The sequence below is a fragment of the Netta rufina genome (genome assembly GCF_964035555.1).
Source record: "Netta rufina genome assembly, chromosome: 1".
Taxonomy (NCBI): Eukaryota; Metazoa; Chordata; class Aves; order Anseriformes; family Anatidae; genus Netta; species Netta rufina.
Window position 1 is genome coordinate 70,309,695 of NC_140123.1, and position 22,187 is coordinate 70,331,881.

At 39.9% G+C, this 22,187-nt stretch overlaps 1 protein-coding gene across 6 annotated transcripts in view; it reads right to left on the reverse strand.

Moving 5' to 3' along the window:
* Positions 1 to 22,187, reverse strand: part of HERC2 (HECT and RLD domain containing E3 ubiquitin protein ligase 2) — a 110,405-nt gene that overhangs the window by 77,080 nt on the left and 11,138 nt on the right. For 3 of the 6 annotated variants that reach the window (XM_084303369.1, XM_084303366.1, XM_084303367.1), the window contains exons 4-11: positions 15,176 to 15,313; positions 6,435 to 6,654; positions 4,964 to 5,064; positions 3,309 to 3,465; positions 2,404 to 2,514; positions 1,924 to 2,095; positions 1,147 to 1,320; positions 291 to 479 (exon numbers count right to left, since the gene is read on the reverse strand). In XM_084303369.1, the coding sequence (XP_084159495.1) occupies positions 291 to 479; positions 1,147 to 1,320; positions 1,924 to 2,095; positions 2,404 to 2,514; positions 3,309 to 3,465; positions 4,964 to 5,064; positions 6,435 to 6,654; positions 15,176 to 15,313 (1,262 nt within the window). Of the gene's footprint in view, positions 1 to 290; positions 480 to 1,146; positions 1,321 to 1,923; positions 2,096 to 2,403; positions 2,515 to 3,308; positions 3,466 to 4,963; positions 5,065 to 6,434; positions 6,655 to 7,237; positions 7,496 to 7,681; positions 7,831 to 15,175; positions 15,314 to 22,187 lie in introns of those variants that run through there. The other 3 variants (XM_084303368.1, XM_084303370.1, XM_084303371.1) reach the window with 3 other exon arrangements.

Genomic DNA, 22,187 nt, shown 5'->3' on the forward strand with positions numbered 1-22,187 from the left:
AGCATGCTGCACTGAACTAAAATTCCTTTCACATCTGCTGATTTCTACAGCTGTTACCAAGGCCAGAATAGCAATGAAATCAAGTATTATAATACTCATAACCTCTAGCCTGACAGAAATTACAGGAATGAGATATGTTTAACTTCTGAAAGCTCAAAAACAACAACAAAGAAGCTCAGAAAAATCAGCATGTCTTCATCTACTCTTCCAAGATATTATAAAAGCAGACCTATTGCATGAAATAATGAAATAATATAGAATACATTTTCAAAAATACACAAAAAACTCACCAGTGTATCACTGTTGTATGCTTGCGTATAAACTCGTCCATTCCTAGATAATATTAAAAAACGTTTCTCTGCACAGGCAATCTGCACAACACCAAGATTGGCAAGTCCTTCACACTGAATTGGACCACTCACATTAGCATAGTATTTCCAACCTATTAAACCCCAAGCAATGACCTCTTGCAAAGATCCCTAGAAAATAAGAAATTCTGTAAGTACAGTTTTGAAATATGCAACTTAATTTAAAAAGATGCAGCAACATTTTTGGTTTTGTATTTTTTAAGCTTTTCTATGCTAAATATACTCACATCTTTGACAGTCATTACTGTCAATGGTCAAAAAGTCTTGTCTATTAGCAGGATATCAAAAATAAAAACTTGCATGCATCACATTCAGTCTTTTACTGAATAGGCTATAAATACCTACAGGAAGTGTAGACTTTCAAGATGGGAAGTTTAACATATAAAGAGGTTTCTTTGTTTTTTGGTGGGTTTTTTTTTGATTGTTGGTTTGTCCTGTTGTTGGTTTTTAAGTAAGCCAGACAGCCAACATTTAGTAAGTCTGGTCTTGAGAATTTTCTCTGATAAACAACAGGAACAGTCCAAAACATGGCAGAATTAGCCATAATATTGTGATACGAAAGAATTGTTCCCAAACCATAGAATTGTACTCCAAGGCTGACTGAAAGATTTCTGAATGTCGTACAAGATACCAAAGACAAATTTAAGCAACTCAAAGCTACCATGTGAAAATCAAAAGGAAAACAAAACAATCTTAAAAGTCATTATTCTTCCAAACTGAAAACTAGTTACACTTTTAGGAAATGTATCTTACTAAACTTGATTCTGCAAATAGCTACCTTATGAGATGTAGGAGAGCTACACTGTGGAGGCATACATGGGGTGGCTAGACGATCCAAGTGGGCCATGATCACAACTGCAGTTTGCCTCAGATCAATTGCTAGCTCATTGTCCTGTGGTAAAGTCAGATACCTTAGAAAACTTTCATTTGGACTCAGAGGATAAGTCAGCAGCTAAAAAGGAAAAAAGAACAGTCAGAAGAATATTCAACATATTTCCATGCCACTACACATACAGATACAGAATACACTATAGATATGCTGAGTATCTGCACAAGTTTAAGAGAAGCTTATTTAAACAGGCACATGTTTTTTCTTATAGTAAAGGAAAATCCCGAACACTTACGTTGAGAAAATTCAGCCATATTGTGAACAGGAAGTTGTAAGTGCATTAACACTCATTTGCTGTGTTTTATCAACCCCAGTAATATTCACTAAGAGTTGTAATTCAATTAACTTCTTACAAAATTAAATAAAAACAATCCAAATGTGCAGAAAAGTTAACTGGTCACATTTGTAACTTAACACAAAAGCATTAGCTCTGAATACAATGTTTATCTATAATCATACTATGAAATTCCTCCTCCTAGCTCAAGGAACTCAAATGTACGCCAAAAAAAATCAAACAACAATGGTGCGTGTATATATGTCATCAGGAAAATACTACTGCTAAAGTAAATCCAAATTTTGTTTGGATAATTTTGTAGCTAATTTAGTCAGCAAAATCAAGTTTGATACCAAGATAATGCCTCTTCCAACTAAGTCAAATGTAAGTACCTGAATCTCTTCCTCAGTATTGGGCACGTCTTTATTACATATTATACTCTGAAACCTTTGTAACAAAGGTAGAAGGGGTGCACTTGTTCCCTGTGCAGATCGCTCATTATCCGTTTCCCTCGTTCCGTTATCCCAAAGTTGAAGCAACAACATAACTGCAGACAACATTTGGCTGAAAGAGGAAGATTATGTCTTACATTAATAAGCATTTTTAGGGAAACCATTTTAGGTTATCCATACAACTCACTTTCTATTTTTAACCAGATGTCACAGCCTTACATTTTAAGTAGATGTCAGAATATCAAAAATGGATTTTACAATCTAGTTAACATGAGAGTTTGATCTCCACTGCATTACAGTAAAGGTCCACATGTTTTGAACCACAATCATTATACAAAACTAATGAAAACTGAAGACAGGCACTGCTCTGATCATTCAAACCAATAGCAGTGGTTAAAAATCAGTGTTCATGCTCCTCACCTTAACGTGCCCCTCTGCACTGCCAGTTCTAGCAATATGGCAAGTGCCAAGTGCTGGTCTTGTAATGGAATGTTCCCTGGGCCTTTGGTACTGGGAGCTCCATGCACATCTCTATTTAAAAATCAAACAATATCCATTAGCTAAGAAATAACTGGAAACAATAGATATTTGCTTAACAAAAGCATCTACAAAACACCGAGAACCACTAAACTTAAAGAATATAAAATTGGCAATGAAAGCACGTAACAAAAGCTGACACGTTCCACAAAAGGTTATTTTTAAAGTGGCAACTAAGCTTTAAAACTGCCCAAAGCTTCACTATCTGTTCCTTAGCTCTCTTAAATATGGTAAGAACATGAAAAACACATTTTTCACATGTATAATTTAAATATTCTTTATGATATTCACCATAAGGATGCAGTTCCAGTATTCAAAAGATAATTTAACAATCATAAAAGGGTAAGCTCAAGAGTTATTAAACAACAGGGAAAAGTAAGGGAGTGCTCCAAGTCCAGAGTAAGTATCTTTATTTTGTCCCCCTATGCACAGTCTGTATTATATTGCTGTAGTGGAAAGGCTCAGTAAAGCATACACATACATTGCATTACTAAAAACTCTTCATATGGGTACAGCTTACAACAGTGATATAGTATTTTTAGGGTAAGTCTATACAGGGTGATTCAGAATACTCAAGTTTAGGTTCTTCTTAAATAGTTAAAGGAATTAAACCATGCTTGAGGAGCGTCATTTCAACAATTTATGTACCATTTGTTTGCTTGATGTAACATTATGGAAAACAACTGTTTTTCTTTTCTAAACTATTTCTGCTCAGGCCGTCAGTTGGTAGGAGATTTAAGTTTGCCATGTAACAGATACTTCAGCAATACTCTAAAGAAGAAACTTACCCAGTCACAACAGACCTTAGGAATTTAGTAGCTCTTTCCACAACTTCCAGCCATACAGAAGATACAGTCCCTTCATCAAAAAGGGATGCCTCTGGCAGAGCTCGTAGCGCATCAAGTGACTCCTGTAACAGCTCACTGCACAGGTCTGCATCTTCACCTAAGGATCACAGTAACACTAGTTACACCCACACCTTCACAGAAGGCATACAGATGTTCTTTACAACACTGTGGATTTTTATTTTTTTAATCTCACTGTTACGAGTTACTTAATATGTACATGAGTTCTCAATATTCATACAAACATTTTGACTGCAAGACTTCTGAAGAACAATCTGCTTCACAAAAAAAATGCATTTGGAAAGGCAGCAAGTCTTAAAACACCTTGCCCTGCTATGCATCTGCTGAGGCAACTGGGAAAAGAACTAGCCCGGATGAAGAGCCAAATAACTGCAATCTAAACAAATAGCACAGACTGAGACAAATATTTAGGTAAGTCTGTGAGACAACAAACCTACCATGGTGTCCACTAGGCAGAGAATTCACTTCAAAAAGACTGTGGTCTGCCCAGAGACACGGCTGCTCAGGCCTCAAGCTGCAGGGAATGCCTGAGCCTGCTGCTGCCGGGAGAGGGCAGCGGGGAGACTGCCTGTTCTCAGGTGCAAGGTGTGCTGGCCACGGTGACAGAAATCAAGGAGCAGGTGGAAAGACTAAGGAGAGACTAAGGAGCATGTGAGCTGGAGACTGCTTGGTGGAGTAACTCTTTGGCATACCAGAGAGAACGGCACCAGGGGATGCCCCCCCAAAGGGTGGTGGAGCCCCTGCCCTGTCACTCTTGGGCAGAGGGAGGGGACCAAAAAGAAGATGAGGGTTGGAAGCGAGTCCCAGTTCAGTGTCACAGGCAACCCCCCTACCTACCCACCTCACTTCCCCAAGGGGCCCCTCCAGAATAGGCTTAAGGCCCTCAATCTTGAATGAGAGGTAGGAGAGGGTGTGGTGGATGGCCCAACTACAAGGTTACACATAGGAGGAGTGACACCATGCCTCAAGACTGACTCCAATAAGAAAGAAAGATGGGTAATTGTAGTAGGCAATTCCTTTCTGAGAGAAGCAGAGGGCTCAGTATGCAGAGTTGAACCTCATCATAGGGAAGTCTGCAGTCTACCTGAATCCCCAGATCACAGATATCACCAGGACACTCCCCAAACTGGTGTGCTCGACAGACTACTACCCGCTACTGATCCTCCACACAGGTGGGGAGGAAGCTGCATCCCGTAGCCTGAGAGGAATGAAGAAAGACTGCTGTGCTGCAGTAGTATAGTGATACATCTTTTCTGAAAAATAAATCTAACTTCTCTGAAACCTGGCATTAAGACGCGTTCTCTTTGTGAAATCCCAGTTTGTATAGCTAAGCACAGAAGTAGCCCAGCACAATACAGCAGCTGGACTGGCTTGAATAGCAATGACTGTCTCCGATGGCTTTGATCGACAACAACACTGTTGGACATAATACCACATAAAAGTAAGATACAATTATGGTAGTCAAATATTTATAAGTATTTGCATAGAGCTATATCTTTAATACATGCACGTGCTTTTATGAAAAAATTGTCTTCAGAAATCAAAAATATACACAGTATGCTACAGAATAGACCTACCTGACCTCCATGCTCTACGAAGGAACGCAAATGCAAATGAAAGTGCTGCTCGGGATCCAACTCGTGCAAGTCCTTCTACACCTTTCCCTACAGGTCTTGGGCTAAAAAAAATCATATTCGCATTGTCTCTATACAGTTTATGTAACAATTACATTATAAAAAATATTAGTAATATATGTATTTTACAGTTTTCCACTTTATTTATATGCATGCAGATACAATTACTTTTTTTTTTTTTTTTTTAATATAAATAGTTGTAAGTTCCTCTTGAGAATGACGGTGGTCAACACCAAAACGACAACCAAAATGCAACTTCAGCTGTTCTAAAACCCAGCTAACCCAATGTGTGACAACAAAAAGCTTAACAGAGAAAAAATAAACCAGACTGGCATAATTGCCATAGGAAAGGCTCCTAAATTACTTAGAGTGAAGTTATGATTGCATACTAAAAATACACAAGTGTATAATGTTTCACGTACTCATTTTTATCTGGGCTGTTCATACTTCTAGTGTATTTGGACTGCATTACCTAGAATTTTAAATTTTGTATAAATCTTCTATTCAATTACTGATAACAAATTTCATCCATTTTGTCATTGCCTATCTTTTCACTCAAGTGTCAGTATTACAAATCTCTTTGCAGCTTCTGTATTGGTTTGTGTACAGAAGAGAGAGAACTTGAATTTTTGTTGGCATTCACTGGACTCCCAAACATTTTTATTACCTTTGTTTTTTATGCAAACCATCACAAACCTGGTTTTAATCTCACATCACAATGAAAGTGAACTTTCAAGACTTTTTCAAGCAAGGGAAAATTTAATCTGGCTTTTCTTTTTAAGCACTCTGATAATTTAAACATACCAGTGTTCTTTTTTAATCAGAACTGAAAAAAATTATTCTTCAAAGAACAGATTATTCAGAGAAAGACATCCCCATCAGAACAATCCCACAGATGGTAACTCATCCACCATATTTGTTTACTGTCTCTTTAATTTTTGAAGCTAGAGCTAATCTAAAATAAAATTTTCCCTGGTTAAATTGCTTGTTCTGTCCAACTGCAACTAGTTAACTACTGACAAGCTTCTTTAATGCCTCAATTAATACTTTTTTTCTATTCTTAGGTCAATAAACTACCTAGATATAGAAAGTAACAAGATAATTTCTTATTCAGATAGTTCTCCTGAAACATTTTCAGATGAAATGTCTGATTTATCGCTCAAAGAATAACATCTACTGAAGCATATTATAATAAAAGACAGCCAATATGAACAGTCAGCATAAGTAAGCATCACCCAAGGATAAAAAACTGTGTGGTAGATAGCACCACCTAAAACCATCTTAAATAAGAAGACTGTCTTTACTGGTAATGCTTCATGAGGAGAAAGAAATCCCATTAAGCTGTCACGCAGAGGTTGATAACCCTTCTATGATGTTGCTAATATATTAACTTATCCATACAACTTGTCATTACCTTTTCTTATCCACCGTAGGCAGAGGAATACTATTGCTTTTCCACTTAACTTTGACATTCTCCTGAAGAACTGTTCTGTTCAATGCAATGAAGTATCGTTCCAGGATAACGAGCCTCTGCTTTAGCCTCATAGCTGAAAGAGCTGTTGTAGCAGTTTGTGTGGCCAGAGTTTGCTGTTCCTTCACTAGTACATGAAGGCACTCTTTCAATTCGTTCACATCTAAGAATCAGAGAAAGATATAATTTTAGTGGCGTTCAACTTTCTTACATACATTACCAGGAAAAGTCAAGAACAATTAACAACTATGAGCTGACTAGAAGCCTCAATCTCAAAACCTAGTGAAATTCACTGTTTCCGTATTTAATGTGCACATTTCTAATTAGCAGTATGTATTACACAATTACAAGTCATATTTAACAGGTGTTTACACAAAGACTATGGTTATCATTAAAGTTAGTTTGGTGTGAATACATCTTAACCTTCATATTTCGTGTCTGAGATTAAAATGCCATAGAAAATATTTATGCAAGTGTTCAAAACAAGTTATACAGCAAATTCTTATCAACAGCAGACCTCAGAGCCAGACTTCTCCTAAGTACAAGCAACAACCTTGCAAGTATCTAGGAAAACATGCTTTCATTTTGCACTGATACACATTATCTTAAGTTTCTCAGAAGTTATAAAGCTACTCTCAGAAGCTCCAGGGTCACTGCCAAGAGCTGGTTAGCTTCTGAAACAAGCTGTCAGAAATTTAAGACACCCACAAGTAAAAACCAGCAAATAAAAGATGTGACCTACGTACCGACACCACCAGAGAATTCTTTGCTAACCAGAAAAAAACATTCAATAGCCTGAAGTCCAAATTATCTAATGACACATGACAAAGACAGTCTCAAAACACTTGAAAACAGGAATTTTGGAGTAATGTTTTCTATTTGGTTGGGGGGGTGCTTTCCTCCCCCACCCCACCTTTTTTTTTTTTTTTTTTTAAACATTCTCTGTAGCTTTAATTCTTCGGATAGACAGCAACAAAGTTTTTGGTTTTGTTTTTTTGTCTTGGAAGGGTTTCTTTCCTCTCCCTTTATTAACAGTCTGATCACTGGGCCACCCCACTCTGCTTTTCTCTTCACTACAGCCCTCGTCCCGAAGCCAACCACCAGCATTTGCTGCCTGGCTGCCACACAGAAGTGACTTTGTTTCAACTGATGCCTGACTAAGGGCTATGAAAAAAAAAAAAAAAACCTACCTGCAAATATGTACCCGTGTTTGTGAAAAGATGGCAAAAGCCTTCGAGAAAAGAAAACAAATGGAATAGCAGCCTCCAAGCTATAGAAATTCAGACACTCTGATGGTAGCATCTGGAGTTGAAAATTGTATCTAATGAGGCAGGAGGCTTTTTATTCTTTTGTAAATGTAACTCTCTAAAGTATTTCAAAGTTCTGTTTCCTCTGTAATAAATCTCTGTGTGGCCAGCAGAGAATTCAAGCAGCCTTCTCTGCCACCATATCACATTGCCCAGTCACACACAGCTCGTTGTCACCCATCACCCCAGCCTGCTTTCAACACTGCTACTCACATTTCACTATTTCATGTGTTAGATTCCTTTCCCTGAGGCCATTTGCATTTTTCCTGCGTATGACGAACAACTGACTTTTTTAGTGAGTAAGAACAGTAAGTGTTCCTTACAGCCTAGACCTTAAGAAATCAGACAGAAATAATAGCAGCTATTATACACGTCCATGCTTTGGCTCAACAACAGGAAATGTGACCAAAAAAGCCACAATATCCTTAATTTTTGCCCCATAAAATTCCCTACAAAGACATCTGTAACACAGCTGTCAGTCATAGCTGAACAGAGCCACGCCAGATCACTCTGTAAACTAAACATAAATAAAACAAATGCCTGATAAAGGCATGTTTGGTTTGGCTTTGGATAGGACAAGAGGGAATGATTTGCACCAGGGAAGGTTCAGGTTGGGAATCTGGAGATATTTCTTCTCAGAAAGAGCAGTCAGGCATTGGAAGAGGTGGTGGGGTCACCATCCCTGGGGGTGTTTAAGGAAAGGTTGAACCTGGTGCTTTGGGACATGGTTTGGTGGGTGACATTGGTGGTAGGGGGATGGTTGGACCAGATGGTCTTGGAGGGCTTTTCCAACCTTACTGATTCTAATTCTATGTTTATGTCCTTTAACATGATGTAAGTTTACTAGGAAGTTTTCATGGGTGACTGGATGAGTCCCCAGCCCGAAGCTCCAGCATACCTCCAAATGAATACCATAATTTCAAAGGAAAAAAATCAGTTGAAAAGTGTTAGCATTACTCAGCTTCAAAGTACTGTAACAGAATATGGTCACTATTGACACACCTATTTGTCAACCAATTTCACTCTGCAGGTTCATTCCCCATATTACACACTCATGTATCCACAGGAAAAGTAAATAAACAGTTGATGGAAAAAAATGGCACTTTCATTAGCATCTGTGTTTGGGGAAAATGATAGAGTGTATGCTTGGTGATAGAGATACTAAGCACTAGGTGCCAGACTCCACTGAGTCTATAAACTAACAGAGAGCTACAGTTTTCATAATCCCCTCCTGGCTGACAAGTTATCTGCAGGTGAACAGCCCCTCAGATTCTTTCTGAGAGTTAAGGAACAACATGTTTTCTGGTGACAGAGCCCTTCCTTTCAAAGTAATACACTTAATAAACATATGACACAGGGAAAGAATCAGGATGGGCAGAGGCTACCTACATTAGACGTAATTCGTTATGAGGAAGTTTCCCTAAAAGACCACAACTGAATACTTTCAGAGCCAGCTCCAATCAGGCACGTTACTGCTGTTATGAAAATCCCATCCACTCTGATGCAATAGGAGACACCATACAAACTCTGAATGAAAAAAAAAATCCTACAAAAGCACATACAATGTATGCAAGTCAAGCAGTAGCAGTTTTCAAGCTGACCATTGTGTGCACACAATACCATGTCTGTACAGGAAAAAAAAAAAAAAAAAGCACTATGTTTCACCTGCAGCACCTACAAAATTAAGTCCTAGCACAATACATACTGGGGACTGCCTGAAAGACACTCAACATGATAGTCAATGATCTGATGTGACAACTGGCTCATCTGACAAAAAATAACATTACTGTAGCTTTTAAGTACCTCAAAGGTTCAATTCTGTTTAATACAGAAGATCTACATAATACTTCAAGATGATTGGAGTTGAGTCCTATTAAATACACAAAGTTTCACAAAACGAGAACTTCATGATAGCACTTTTTAAAGCAAGGGATATTTCATTTCAAAAGTTATTTTTCTTTCCTGTCTAAGTCAACAAACACGTATGAACCATTAATGTAAGTTTTCTGACTTGAGTTGTGGTAAAATTCTTTTCCTTTACTCCTCTCACTTTGCTTTCACAATCTGAAATGGCGACAATTTTAGGAGGCTTTCTCCCAAAATTAAGTAATTCCTTTCTTAAAGTACTTTATACGTACTTGATTATTTCAATAATCCAGAAGAAATTTCATACGCAAAGTGTAGGTAAAGGCTGGAACAGCTATTCCAGACAATGTTCGCTATGGTAATCCTACAACTCAGATGTGCCTCAAAACTGAACCAAGGACTGCATTGTTTTGTTAGAAGTAACACTGTTGGGGGAAAAGGGTGTCTGGATGTCTTTGGATTTATGTTGTGTTGTTTTTTTTTTTAAGTGAGCTGTTATCTACACATTTCCCATATTTAAATCTTCTCTTCTTCCATAAGTAAATTAGCCTTGATGAAAATTTAGTTCCTCTTCAGAAAGTTTTCAATACATTGGGGAACTGACCAAGTGAAATCGGTCAAGCCCGAGCAACATATATTACCCAGTGTCTAAACAGACTACTGAGAGAATAGGTTATTAATAGCAACGATTCGAGTTTCATCTGAGAAGGTTACAGCGAACTCTTGAAACAAAACTGTTTATGCCAGTCCTTGATAACAGATGTCCCTTGCAACATTCTGCTTTGTCAGCTATTTTCTGAAGGCTGGAGACAAATTATTTATCTAATCTACACCTACAATGTCAGAGTTGATGTCATAACACACAAGTTTAAATTCTCTAGCTATCATTCACAGAATGCTTTTTAAGTGAGAACTACAGTCAGATATGTTCCTGGCTGCAGCGGAGACAGGTAAGGGTTTTACCATCTTCTGTTAAAATTTATCACATCCCTGCCTCCCCACGGCAGCTAACATAACTACATGTCTTCACTTCTTAATTCATCCTGCCAGAAATTCCCTGCATTAGAAGGAAAAATACCAGTAGTGTTTAACCTAGATCGTTTGGCAGAACAGGGTTAAGCAGTGATGCGTTCCCTAGTTCCGTCAGCAACTCTGAGGGGGCAGAACAAGCAGCTGAAGGCAGTAACTTCTTAAATCACCTCAGCCACCGCCAATACACTAATCCGACACAAGTCTAAGGCAGGTAGCCTGTTAAGGGCACATTTGCTCCCTTATCAACTTTAAAAAAAAGTAACATACTAAATGGTTTCTTAACATTTGTGTCAGTAGCTCTCGTAGAGAACTCTGCAGGCTTCTAAGTGGCAAATAAGGATCATGAAATATGCCCTTCCAACGAGACACGAGCTTTAGCAAAAGGCAAATACAGATGAGACGGTCTAAAGAGAGTTCAGACCTGAAAATTCAAAACATGTTTCAAACAATTTGGCAAGAATGTACTACTATAAAGAGCACACATTTCCTGTCAGCAGCAGGGCTAATGTGCTCTAATTTCCTACAGCTTTTTATGTTTTGTCTCGTCTCTTTCCCCTCCTACTACACAGTACTTCCACTGGACTAAGAGCAGCCAGAGGATGCGGTCAGCCCAGCTTAACATGCATCTGCTAGGCCAGCAAGCCAATGCCACAGAATGCACAGTGGATTCAAAAGCTAGAGGAAAAAACAAAAACACCATCACATCCACCTGATTTCCTTCAGAGACATGGCTAAATATACTCCTGTAATTGTTTTATATTAAGAACACAGGAGGTTCTCTGAGCCCCAGGAGCACTCCTGTGCTGTGCGGGTGAGGAGCCCTGGCACAGGCTGCCCAGAGAGGCTGTGGGGTCTCCTCCTTGGGGATCTCCAAAAGCCGCCTGGAGATGGGCCTGGGCAGCCTGCACTGGGCGGCCCTGCTGGGGCAGGGCTGGGGCCTGGTGGCCTCCGGAGGGCCCAGACAGCCTCAGCCCCTCTGGGGTGCTGTGAAAAAAACAAATTCCTAATGGGTGGTTAGCTTTTTGCTTCCTTCTCTTCACTCCCCCTGTCCAAAGGACACCCATCAGCACGCCTAACCCTATTCATATTTAGTGAGGTGTTTAGTGAGGTGTTGAAAGATTCAGCATTCAAAATCAAAAAGATGCTTGGAGCCAGACAATAACTTTCAAGTTCAGGGTGTGGGGGGATTTAAAAACTGTTTGAAGTGGTAAGAAAATGGAAAAAAAAAAAAAAAAAAAAAACAGGGAGGCAGAAGTTCTGTGAGATGTAAAACAGGAGGGTAGGCCTTGGGCAAATGTCATCCTCTCACTGAACCATTCTTTTTATCAGCTTTTCTAAAGCTGAAATTAAAAGCATTCAATCAAGAATTTTATTTTTTTAAATCAAAGTGGAAATGTGTCACTAACTTTTAATCTGTTGTTTTAAAAAAAGATTTTTCAATGCCACCAATGCTTTTGTTACTTCTGTACACAATACAAACCTGACTCACGTAATAGCTCCTACAGAACAAAGCTTCAGCGTGTCTCTCCCTTTCTTACAGGAGACGAAGATTCAACTGCTGTTGCCAGTGACATGTTTCTCGTGTGTATCTCACTGAATTCACAAGGGTGGTTTTCACTTCCCCTCCCTTAGGCATTGCCTCTGAACCACTTCTCAGTGCACTTAGCTATACTAACATTACCAAGGAAACAAGAGGCAGCATTATCTATAAACAGCTCCTCTTTGAGGAGCCCCCAGAAGTGCTGTGCCACGACAGTGATTTACCAGCATAGTGGTTTAATTCATTGCTAAAACGGACTGCTAAATCAGGTCCGACTACCCAAGAAAAAGGATGAAATTAATAAAACAAGATTTTTAAGAAAAATCAGAAGGACTAGCAAATGAATGCACAGTCTTGTGGGGACAGGACGAAGGGAAGATAAGCACTTATATAAGTGAGGCTCGAATCTGGCATCAAGTAAGAGCTGAATATGAAATGAACACTGAAGCCAGAGAGAAGAAAAACAACTTAAGTCAAATAATAAACTACCCATGTTTTTATTACTATTTTACGCATTTTTTTAATTCCTTTTTACAGAACTTAGCATAGTAAGGCCACTCAAAAAAAAAAAAAAAAAAACACCACAAGTATGACATCTTCACCCTGTTTTGGCAGTGATCTCAGCATAAATTAGAACTGAGGAAAAGCATTTTGCTTCACTGAACTTGTGCCCGGATCACAAAACAGAGTGGAAGACAAAAAGCACTGCTTCTCAACACATTTTATGAAGAGCTTTTTTTGTGCTTTCTCCAAATCCCTCAGTTCTCATGGGGGAGGGATGTCACAAGGCCCAGCGACCTGGATTAGCCTGCTGAAGTTCAATAGCATGATCCTCCAGACTTCTTGGCAAAGTAAGACTGTATTACAGCACTTCTAAAACATAGATAATCCACTATCTAATGCCTAGGTACAACTTCCATAACATAAGACTTTCATAATATAAATCATTAAATTCAGTAAATATAGCTCAGAGTATTAACCCAAAACACAGACCTTACTCGTGAAGGAACATAAAACAAGTGAAAACATGGTAAGTTTTTCCATTCTTACTGGATCAGTAGGAATATCTTTAAAAAAACAATTCTCGTTTTCAAAACCTCCTTCATGCTTTTGACAAATACTGAAGGATCAATTTTATTTTTTCGGAAGGATGACAGAAGACAAGCTTAAAATAGTTTTGCTTGTTTTATGAGACAGATGCAAAGCACCAAGACTGAATTAATTCTCAGTATTTTTTTTTCCAAAATGAATTACCAAGCCACAAAAACTAGCATGGTGCAAAAAGCAGCTGTTAACTCTATTTCTTACAAATAGAAAACAAAAAGCTACCTACAATCATGAGTGAAAGCCACCTGTTACATTTATATAAATAAAATACAAGTATGTTTATAGTATTGTTTCAGGATTTATCTGTCCCAGACAGTTAAATCCAATCAAGGTGATGTGAACTTCCAGCACAAAAGGTAACTGAAACCAAGGAATACAAATTTAGTACATTAAATCTTCATAGTTATTTACCCTAGAAATTACATGTTCAACAATAATGAGCCATACCATATATAAGCACTGAAAGTTAATGCAAGAAGTTAACTTTTTTTCCTGAAATCTCCATACACACAAACACCTTTTCTAAACAGGTTTTAATATTTTTTTTTTTTTTTAAATTTTAAATAAATAATTGGAGAGTAAATTTAAAGGCCAGCTCTTATCCCAAACACCCTGGTCAGTTGAGAGAAATTTGGTAGGATAGTTAGCATTTAGATTACCATTTTTTACAATAGGTTTATTTTCTTCTTCAGCAACAAGCATTAAATACAAATATAAAACAAAAATAACATGACCTTTAACTTGCGTTTCTTCAACACAGTCTCCCTCCTTTAACACTCCCTCCCCCTTCCACTGTAATGGCAATTCTTTTCATTCCTCCTACACTGCAAAATTCTGTCCTACTTCTAGAGTGACATCAAGCCCATCTGCCCTTCTGTCCTTAAGAAAGGGGAAAAAGCTGGCTGGCACAGAGCAGAGGACAGCAGACTGGCAGCTGACCTGTGGCTCAACAGAAGCAAGTTACAGGGCTTCCCAAGCGAAGACAGCTACGCAGATCCAGATTCTAGCACTGAAGAGACGATGCTTCTTGCCAGGGATCCTCAAGTGATTCGGGGTGAGGGGACAGGTGCACAACAGATGTCTCTGAAGTTTGTACATTCCAGTATCTGAATCAGGTAGTATCAGGCACCAGAAGTACAAAACAAACCACTGAAGTGAAGCTTCTTTTGTAACATTGCTTTCAAAGTTGGATCATTTCAGACAATGTGTTGCTGCTCTGCAGCAATAAGGAGCTACAAACTTCAACTGGCTTCAGTATCAGGATCAGTATTTTATAGAGCCAAAGTTGAAGATGTGAACACAGACTGTTTTCCCCCTGACATCACAGGTGATGTTACTGTCAGTAAAGGTCAGGACAGTTAATTGAACAAACCCTTTCAACATTCCTCCCATAATTCACTCAAACTCCTTCATACCAGACCACTAATCCAAAAAGAAAAAAAATCACCCATTAAACCTTTATTGCCTGCAGAAAATTCAGGCTTCAGAAACCAAGCATTTTGTGTGTGTCTGTAACTGAACAGAAATCTAAAGGCATCTTAACATTTCGCTGCATAACTGCATTTGTTCCAAGCCAATTTATCATTCCCTCAAGTAGAACGAAAGGTGCAAATTGACTCTCCAAGTCGTGAGCGTAATTAAACCCGAAAGTAGTTATGGCAAATGTTTATCTTGAATCACAGTTAACCACTTACCAAACTTATTCCACTAACCTAACAGATGCACCTGTCAACAACTACATTTGATCCAATTACTTCCTGATGCTACAAAAGCAGTGATCAATATAGAACAAAGTAATGCTTCGGTGAGAATCATCAAAACAGCCACAATACCTGGTTGTTTGCCCCACACCCAACTCTCAACAATCGATTTGGCCCTGTCAGTGGGCAGCGGAGCCTCTTCTTCATCTTTCTTTTCTTTGTCATTTTGCTCTTCTTTCTTTGATGCAGTTTGGCATTCAGTGCTATCATCTAAAGGAGAAAAAAAAAAAAAAAAAAAGAAAGACCAGTTAAGCTACTTCCTCCTTTAATTCAGATCTAGATTAGAAAGGTAAAGCTCATAGCCCAAATTTTTACAGCCATATTGTCTATCATTAATAGAACAAAGAAGGGAAAATACAGTGGTGTGCACCATGTTAACTGCCACAGGTGATAGGTCTCATGTTACATTTCATAAGACAGTGACTTCAAAATGCTGAAGTCACTGCCACAACCTCCTAGGTAATCTGACTAAAAGCCACACTAACAAAGTCAGCATTGCAATAAATGCACTTTAAGTCAGACTTTGTTCTCAGCTACCTCCACTTGTTTCATTTACTTGTTTTCATATTCCAACATGTAAAATACAGCAATTGGCTTACTTTCAAAATCAAGGAGAGCTATACATTGACATTTATGCTAATTTTATGCAGTGTATCAACATTTCTAACATATCTAGCATCTTAGTAATTACCAGCAAGCAATAATACCACCACTTTCTACCCAAGCAATAAAAAAGCATTTGCAATCCTTTTAAGATTACTTTCATGAAGACAGAAAACAGACATTAGTCACTTATCTCTGTAATCAAAGACTGCATGAAAGCCCCAATTTGCTAAACACAGAGGAACCAGACAGCTGGAAGTCTCTCTCCTTACTCGTATGGATTTCCATATCCTTACCTCCAGCCAGTTCAACATGCAAGACTGCCTTGCAATTCAGGGCCTCGCAGGCAACTGCATTTCCCACTACAACCCTCATTTCTAAAAATATCCCCCCCCAGATTTCTCAATACTAGCATTTGCAACCTATCCATGAAGAGATTAGACCCAGACATTTTTACCAGGCTCTTAAAAATTACTGGTCCTCAGCTCCTATCTGCCAAGCCAGGCTACAGACTCCTTCCCAGAAACCCTGACCACAACCACAGTTTTGTCTTTCCTCCCGTCTCACCCCCCATCACCAAATACAAACATTTGCACCAGCACATTCCAGGAGATGATAGTAAGCAAGAAGTTTACAGCTGTAGCCAGATACAACGCAGCTGATTACACCTATCCCACTTGGGTATCAAAGGCTCGCATTACTTCAGAGCACGCAAAGCACTGCAATTTCCAAAAACATTCAACCATTTCCTCCATCTGGCTTGAAGAAAAAAATGAATGTCTGATCTGGTTGTAACTGGATCTGTGATTGACTATTTGCTAAACACTTCCTCGGCTGCAGACAATAGCACCTCCCAAAATAAGCTTTTTTCAGCTGCCTTAATCATACAAGTTTTAAATTAAAGCCAACGTTTCATAACCCGCAACATGCAGCAGCACTCAGGAGGTGGCACCTGAAGACAAGGCAAAGAGGGAAAAAACAGACAATTGCACAGTTAGTGCTACAGAAAAGATTGTGGGCTAAGGAAAGGATAGCACAGCTCACCTGAGCACAGGAAAAGCAGCCTGGATACTCCACTTTCAAGTGGAGACTATACCAAGTGCGACCATCTCTCCCAAATACCAAGGAGCATCCACCAGTCCAGCAGTCATCAGCATAATAAAACGTGTCCAAAAGATGACTGAATTCAGCTGGTTTTACTCCAAGGCAGAAGTAGCATTCGAAGGCACAAATCCCATCATGGAGTTAAAGCAAGCACCCTGTTTAGCCAGAGCAGCTCAGACTATTCCCACAGTAACACCATGCTCTCGCTGTTCCCCCACTCACCCACACACCTAAAGACACGCTCCACAGGAGCTGCTGGGATTTCAGGCAGTGGGCAGAAGGGTGCTGTGCCAAGGCACTATGTTTTGCAGAGAGCTGCGAGAGAGCTTGTTATGCTTTTTAACAGATCCTTGGCAAAGGATGACAACAAAGGGCTACGAACTTAGTCCCTCGCTGCAAGGAGACGAGGTCCCAGCCCAGGCTGGAACTTCAGCACTGTGTCGTACACAAATAACCTTGACATTAAACATAACACAAATCCACTAGGAGGAGTTTCTTTACTTTCTTATATGAGCAGAAAAGGAAGGTAGGGGGAAAAAGGAGGGAGCTCAGCTAAAAGAGAAAAAAAAAAAAACAGAAAACCACATTAAAATCCCATGACAAATTGTTTCTCAAAGACTTCTCTATGCTTACACAAAACCACTTTCTCTGTAGGGACAATGCTGGTATCAGTCTAAATTAAAAGCAGCACCACGGTCTTCATATTCATGGCAGCTCAGTTATGCTTAAAGAAAGGGATTGTGGAAAGGGAACCCCAAAGAAAATGGGGGCTGGAAGGAAGAAAACTTGAGAAAAGCCTGCACAGACCAAAATAACAAACAATAAGGCAGTTTTCAAAAGAACACACACACAAAAAAAAAGGTGGCAGTGTGGCAGCCTATTTTAACATCATTTTTCTCAAATTTAAGTGTGAACACTGAGGAATGTAGCAGGGGAAAACACCTATGTTACAGTTCCCCAAATCAACTTTCTCTTAACTGGATTTTGGTTTATAATCATAAGCCTCCAGGATGAGGTAGGTATGCTCAGAGAGTGAAAACCGAGCAACTGAAGTAGTCATCCACAGCTAGAAGTTAGCTCCCAAAGCATAAAGAGGGGAGAGAAAGGAAACAGCTAGAAGTGGGCCTTATTTTCTTCACTGAACATGAAATGTAATTGCCTCAAGCACCTACTACAGAAAGATCTTGTGCTGCTCCTGGTTCCAACAACTGATCAGGTCAGGAATTCCTCAGCAGAAGAAAAAAGCCTGCAACCATTTCCCAGCAGATGTTGCCACAAATACCTTGCCGCTCACAAGTTACACAGTGTGCTTTAAGGGCAGGCTGCGTTTCACAATTACTCTAAAATAGTATTTGGTAATCTGAGATCGAGGAAATATTTCAATACCAGTAACAAATAACCAGTTCTCTCCACCAAAGAGCCGGCTAGGAGATAACAGCATTAACATATGAAGCCCTAAACATCCAAGCCATCTCTTCCAGTTCCTTTTCCCATAACCACCAACCCTTCAGAGGATCAGCAACTTGAGATCTGCAGCATCTGCAAGCAACGTGTTTGTGAAAACTTCCCCCAGACCTGATCACTGACACTGGACACACACATTTTCAAGTCCAGCTTCTTCCTGACTTCTGCAAAGGAAAAGATGAGGGGATGGATAACAATGACTATACCTTGCTACATGGGATGAGGAAGATTCACTGAAAAGCCCAAATGCTAAGTGTTTTACATGATATAGACTACGTAAATATACATAAATGTTGATTGCTATTTGTAAAGGAAGGATGCATGCCTAACCATTTATAAATCATATTTACACAGCCTCCAAGGTGTAGAAGTCCAGATGACAGAAAATTCGAATCTCCTAGCCCTAACCAGAAATAAAGTTTGTCTTCTGGGGTATACTACTTTTTAAATGATTTTTTAAAAAAATCTGTTGAACATGCAATAAAGCATTTTGTAGTTATGAAGTCAAACTGTCCAACAGGATGACTTTGGATTTCCCCGTTCTGCAAAGAGTCTGGTAATCCACAGCTGAGTACTGAATGATTAAGACACTGAGTACAGCCAATGTAACTAGCTTGCAGGACACAGCAAAGAGCAAGAAAAAGAGAGGCACTTTTCCCATGTAAGCAAGAACTTTTTTTAAACGTGAAAGGAGTCTCAAAGCAGGAGCCAGCCTGCATGCCTGCTCACTGCTACAGTTTCATATACATGTTGTCTGAAGGGTAGCCAGCATAACCACTTCCCACATACTGTTATTCTCATTACAAAGGTTTGGGCTGTGCCAGCCTCTCTGCAACCACTTGGGCATTTGGACTTGATCATCTGTTTGCAGACACAATGCTGAGTGAGGTGCATGCATTCAACAGCACCAGGCTGACAAAGGTCCAACTTCCCGATAAGGGGCACAACAGAAGAGAAGAGGCAACAAGAGGAGAGGAAACCCACTGTGCTTACCAGTGACAGGACAGAGGCATGAAGTTGATTATTTTATAATTTTACCCTATTTAATGTAGCTAATTGAAACAGGAATTCCATTTACACACAAGTTTGTGGAAACAAAAAAAGGACTTGTGTCATCAACTGACATCTTCAAAATGTACAGTAATGGCTTCCTAACTTAAAAGTTTAATAGGGAAAAAATATTAATACTTTTTAATATTTTCAGACATTAAACTGATCCAATTTTCCTGATGGCAGCCCGACTACCTTTTAAGTACATGCCATACCGCAAGCGCACCTGAATTTGAACATCACTACTGTCACAGCTGTGCCCTTCGGTGATACTTGGAAACAAGCAAACTCATTTCCCTGGATGCATTAATCACACATGTTTTTCTGAAAGTGTCATGAAGAAAAAACAAAGGGGTTATTCCTAACCAAATGTTTCTGCTAAAAGGAAAACAAATGCAGTATTTGCACTTTCTAGAGAAGAGAAGGAATCCTTTTCACTATCAATAACGTGGTTTTCCAATCTACTGCCTCTGCTGATCACCCGCTGCAAGAATGAAGCACCTCTGCCCAGCAGCCCAGCCAGCATTAGCAGAGAACGATACAGCACTAGTGAAGTAAAAGGATTAGAACATATGAGTATAAATCAAAACTTCTTACAACAGACTAAATAAAAAGGACTACAGCAACCTCTCATCTCCAAATTAGTCGATAGAGCAGCATAATCCGAATATTGATATTTGAATATATTGATTTTCATATAAAAACACTAGGATTTATGTAAGTCTGGTTACTGGCATGCACTTTTCCACTTCCTCTTGAAATAGATTTGTACAACATTTATGTAAAAAATGAACTACTAACTAAACAGACTGAAGTATTCCACATTTTCATTTCATGAAATTCAATTTGAGCTGCAAAAGGACCACCAGTTTTTCTGGTTTCATGACTCACTAGCGCCTAACCAAATCAAACATACAACCTGATCAACGCTGACCAGAAATAGCCTTGATTAACTTTTCCTTTTCAAAGTTCAAGTCTAGTAAACAAAACAGTTACATCTTAAAAACCCTGCAGTCCAGCACGGTGGCATTTAAGGCGGCTAACTACACTGAAAGAGAATTCATACACTGATCTGAATATAGCCTTCTCAGGCTCTTAACTCTTAAGATTTCTAAACTGTTGTAGCTTCCAAAAAAAAAAAAATATAGGTGTTTTAGAAGTACGTAGAAAAGAACGGACATGACCTCCACTCTACTGGACCTACACTTCACACCTCCAAAGGAACAAAAAGGCAGACTACTTGTGCTATTCATAGTAACTGAACACTCACATTTTTAAGAAAGTTTTTGCTGCTTTCCCCAAACCCCCTTATTGATAAAGGGGTGTCGTGGTTCCGCTCGAGTGGGCAGCCGAGCTCCACCACAGCCGCTCTCTCACTCCCCCTCCTCAAAGAGGAATGGGGAGAAAATATGTGAAAAGGGGTCAAGGGTTGAGATAAGGACGAGAAAATCACGCAATAATTATTGTAACGGGCAAAACAGACTCGGCATAAGGAGATAGTAAGATTTATTGCCTACAACTAACAAGCGAGAGAAGTGAGAAAACAAAGGAAAAAAAAAAACAAAAACACCTTCCCCCCATCCACCCTCTTCCACCTCCTCCCCCCGAGCGGCGCAGGGGAACGGGGGAATGGGGGTTATGGTCAGTCTACAGCACTTCTTCTCTGCCGCTCCTTCTCCGTCACTCTCGTCCCCTGTGCTGTGGGGTCCCACCCACGGGATGCAGTCCCTGATGAACTGATCCGGCGTGGGCTTCCCACAGGCAGCAGCTCTTCCAGAACTGCTCCAGATATGGGTCCGTACCACGGGGTCCATCCCTCAGGAGAAAACTGCTCCAACCTGGCTCCCCTACGGGCAGCAGCTCCTGCCAGATCACCTGCTCCTGCGTGGGCTCCTCTCCACGGGCTACAGGTCCGGCCCAGAATCTGCTCCAGCAGGGGTCTTCCACAGGCGGCAGCCTCCGTCGGTGCAGGGCCACCTGCTCCACCGTGGTCTCCTCCACGGGCTGCAGCGTGGAACCCTGCTCCACCGTGGTACTCCATGGGCTGCAGGGGGACAGCCTGCTTCACCGTGGTCCTCACCACAGGCCACAGGGGACTTCTGCTCCGGCGCCTGGAGCACCTCTCCCCCTCCCTCTACACTGACCTTGGTGCAAGGCTGTTCTCTCACTCCCTTGACTCTCCCGGCTGCTGTGTGGCGCAGCGTTTTTTCCCTGTCTTAAATATGCTCTCACAGAGGCGCAAAACAACATCGCTTATTGGCTCGGATCTGGAAAACAATGGGGCCCTTCCCAAACATGGGGCAGCTTCTAGATCTTTCTCACAGAAACCACCCCTATGGCTCCCTGCTACCAAAACCTTGCCACGTAAACCCACTACAAGGGGAAGCTAAATGGCACACCAAATCCAGGTATTTCAGAAGGCTGAAAATCATTGAATATCCAATGACAGATATTAATAATTCTCTATTTCTTTCGTAAAATATTGAGCAAGTCTCTAATCAAAGAATGTGATTATTAATCTGAATAGATACTTTACTCAGTCATTTGATTTGCAGTGTTTGACCTGCCCTAAAGGAAACTAGAAGACAAAAAAAAAAAAAAGCACTACATGTGCAGCTGGATTGCGGACAGTTTTCAGCTGACCTTTTAGTCACTTCATGAAGACTATAAACAAAATTAGAAATAGCACTATCACCTTTACCCCTTCCTCAGCCCACTTCCTTTAGGCAAAGGCCTCAGCTGTAAACACACCAAGGAGAGTGAACAGAAGGACACCGCCAAGCCTCGCTCATCATAACACGAGTGGTTATGATGTTTAATTTAAAAAGAGACTGGAACAGATTTAAGCCCTCATTTGAAGACT